The sequence below is a fragment of the Neopelma chrysocephalum genome, unplaced genomic scaffold, assembly GCF_003984885.1.
Source record: "Neopelma chrysocephalum unplaced genomic scaffold, ASM398488v2 Primary Assembly neopelma1_93969, whole genome shotgun sequence".
Classification (NCBI taxonomy): domain Eukaryota; kingdom Metazoa; phylum Chordata; class Aves; order Passeriformes; family Pipridae; genus Neopelma; species Neopelma chrysocephalum.
In genome coordinates, this window is record NW_020922679.1 from 775 (window position 1) to 3,298 (window position 2,524).

Genomic DNA, 2,524 nt, shown 5'->3' on the forward strand with positions numbered 1-2,524 from the left:
CCTGGTCCTGGGCACCATCCTGGTCCTGGGCACTGTTCCTGCCCCATGTTGGGGGTCCTGGGCACCATCCCTGCCCCATTTGGGGGTCCTGGATGCCATCCTGGTCCTGGGCACCCTCCCTGCTCCATTTGGGGGTCCTGGACACCATCCCTGACCCATGTTGGGGGTCCTGGGCACCATCCCTGCCCTGTGCTGGGGGTCCTGGATGCCATCCTGGTCCTGGGCACTGTCCCTGCCCCATGCTGGGGGTCCTGGGTGCCATCATTGCCACACCTTGGGGGTCCTGGGCACCATCCTGGTGCTGGGCACCATCCCTGCTCCATCCTGGGGGTCCTTGGTGCCATCCTGGTCCTGGGCACCATCCTGGTCCTGGGCACTGTTCCTGCCCCATTTGGGGGTCCTGGGCACCATCCTGGTCCTGGGCACCCTCCCTGCTCCATCCTGGGGGTCCTGGGTGCCATCATCTCCCCATCCTGGTGGTCCTGTCACCATCCCAGTTCCGGGCACCATCACTGACCCATGCTGGGGGTCTTGGGTGCCATCATTGCCCCATCCTGGTGGTCCTGGGCACCCTCCTGGTCCTGGGCACTGTCCCTGCCCCATTTAGGGGTCCTGGGCACCATCCTGGTCCTGCCACCATCCCGGTCCTGTCACCATCCCAGTCCTGGCACCATCCCGGTCCTGGCACCATCCTGGTCCTGGGTACCCTCCCTGCTCCATCCTGGGCATCCTGGGTGCCATCATCTCTCCATCCTGGTGGTCCTGGTCACCATCCTGGTCCTGCCACCATCCTGGTCCTGGCACCATCCTGCTCCATCCTGGGGGTCCTGGGTGCCATCATTGCCCCATCCTGGTGGTCCTGGGCACCATCCCGGTCCTGGCACCATCCTGGTGGTCCTGGCACCATCCTGGTCCTGGGTACCATCCCTGCTCCATCCTGCGGGTTCTGGGAACAATCCTGGTCCTGGGTACCCTCCCTGCTCCATCCTGGGGGTCCTGGGCACCATCTCTGCTCCATCCTGGTGGTCCTGGGCACCATCCTAGTCCTGGGTACCCTCCCTGCTCCATCCTGGGGGTCCTGGGTCCCATCATTGCCCCATCCTGGTGGTCCTGCCACCATCCCGATCCTGCCACCATCCCTCCTCCCCCGTGCCCTCCTCACCCCTCTGACCCCCTTAACCCCCCCCCACCCCGTGCCCCCCCCCTGACCCTGTGCCCCCCCCCCCCCCAGCTGCTGCAGGAGAAGTTCCTGGAGTTCGCCAGCGAGACGGGCAGCGTGGGGCAGGAGCGAATCGCCGCCGTCAACCAGATGGTGGACGAGCTCATCGACTACGGCCACACCGACGCCGCCACCATCGCCGAGTGGAAGGACGGCGTCAACGAGGCCTGGGCCGACCTCCTGGAGCTCATGGAGACCCGCGCCCAGATGCTGGCGGCCTCCCACGAGCTCCACAAGTTCTTCAACGACTGCAAGGAGGTTTGTCACGCTCCGGGTTTTCCCTCTCTTTCTTCTCCTTTTTCTTCTTCTTCTTCTTCTTCTTCTCCTTCTTCTCCTTCGTCTTCTCCTTCTGCTTCCCCTTTTCTCCTGGTCTATCCTTGGACCTGTGTCCTGGTCCATCCCAAGGTCCCATGTCCTGGTCCATCCTTGGAGCCAACGACCCATGTCCTGGTCCATCCCAATGACCCATGTCCTGGACCATCTTTGGAGCCAATGACCCATGTCCTGGTCCATCCCAACCACCCCTATCCTGGTCCATCCCAACGACTCATATCCTGGATGATCCTTAGAGCCAATGACCCGTGTCCAGGACCATCCCAATGACCCATATCCTGGTCCATCCCAACCACCCATATCTTGGTCCATCCTTGGAGCCAAGGATCCATATCCTGGTCCATCCCAACCACCCATATCCTGGTCCATCCCAATGACCATGTCCTAGACCATCCTTGGAGCCAATGACCCATGTCCAGGACCATCCCAATGACCCATATCCTGGTCCATCCCAATAACCCACGTCCTGAACCATCATTGGAGTCCAGGACCCACGTCCTGCTCCATCCCAATGCCCCACATCCTCATCCATCCCAACAACCCCCCTTGGCGTCTCCCGCAGGTTCTGGGCCAGATCGAGGAGAAGCGTCAGCGCCTTCCGGAGCTGGCGGCGCGCGAGGGCCGCACCTCGGCCGGGGCCCTCCAACGAGCCCTGGGCGCCTTCGAGCACGACGTGGAGGTGCTGGTGACCCAGGTGAGGCAGCTGCAGGAGGGGGCGGCCCAGCTGAGGACCCTCTACGCCGGCGACAACGCCGAGGCCATCGCGGGCCGCGAGCAGGAGGTGCTGCGGGCCTGGAAGGAGCTGCTGGCGGCGTGCGAGGAGTGCCGGCTGCACGTGGCCAGCGTGGCCGACAAGATCCGCTTCGTGGGCTCCGTCAGGGACCTGCTGGCCTGGATGGACGGGGTCATGCACCAGATGGGCGCCGGGGAGAAGCCCAGGTGGGCGCCAGGGGGGGTGTGAGGGGAGCTGGG

At 64.2% G+C, this 2,524-nt stretch overlaps 1 protein-coding gene across 1 annotated transcript in view; it reads left to right on the plus strand.

Annotated features, from left to right (window-relative positions):
• LOC113980383 (spectrin beta chain, non-erythrocytic 4-like) overlaps nucleotides 1-2,491 on the plus strand; it is a gene marked incomplete at both ends in the record, with an annotated part of 3,114 nt that extends 623 nt beyond the window's left edge. The window contains 2 exons of the mRNA XM_027707599.1: nucleotides 1,232-1,477; nucleotides 2,115-2,491. Of these exons, the coding sequence (XP_027563400.1) occupies nucleotides 1,232-1,477; nucleotides 2,115-2,491 (623 nt within the window). The remainder of the gene's footprint in view (nucleotides 1-1,231; nucleotides 1,478-2,114) is intronic.
• Between the last annotated feature and the right edge of the window lie 33 nt (nucleotides 2,492-2,524).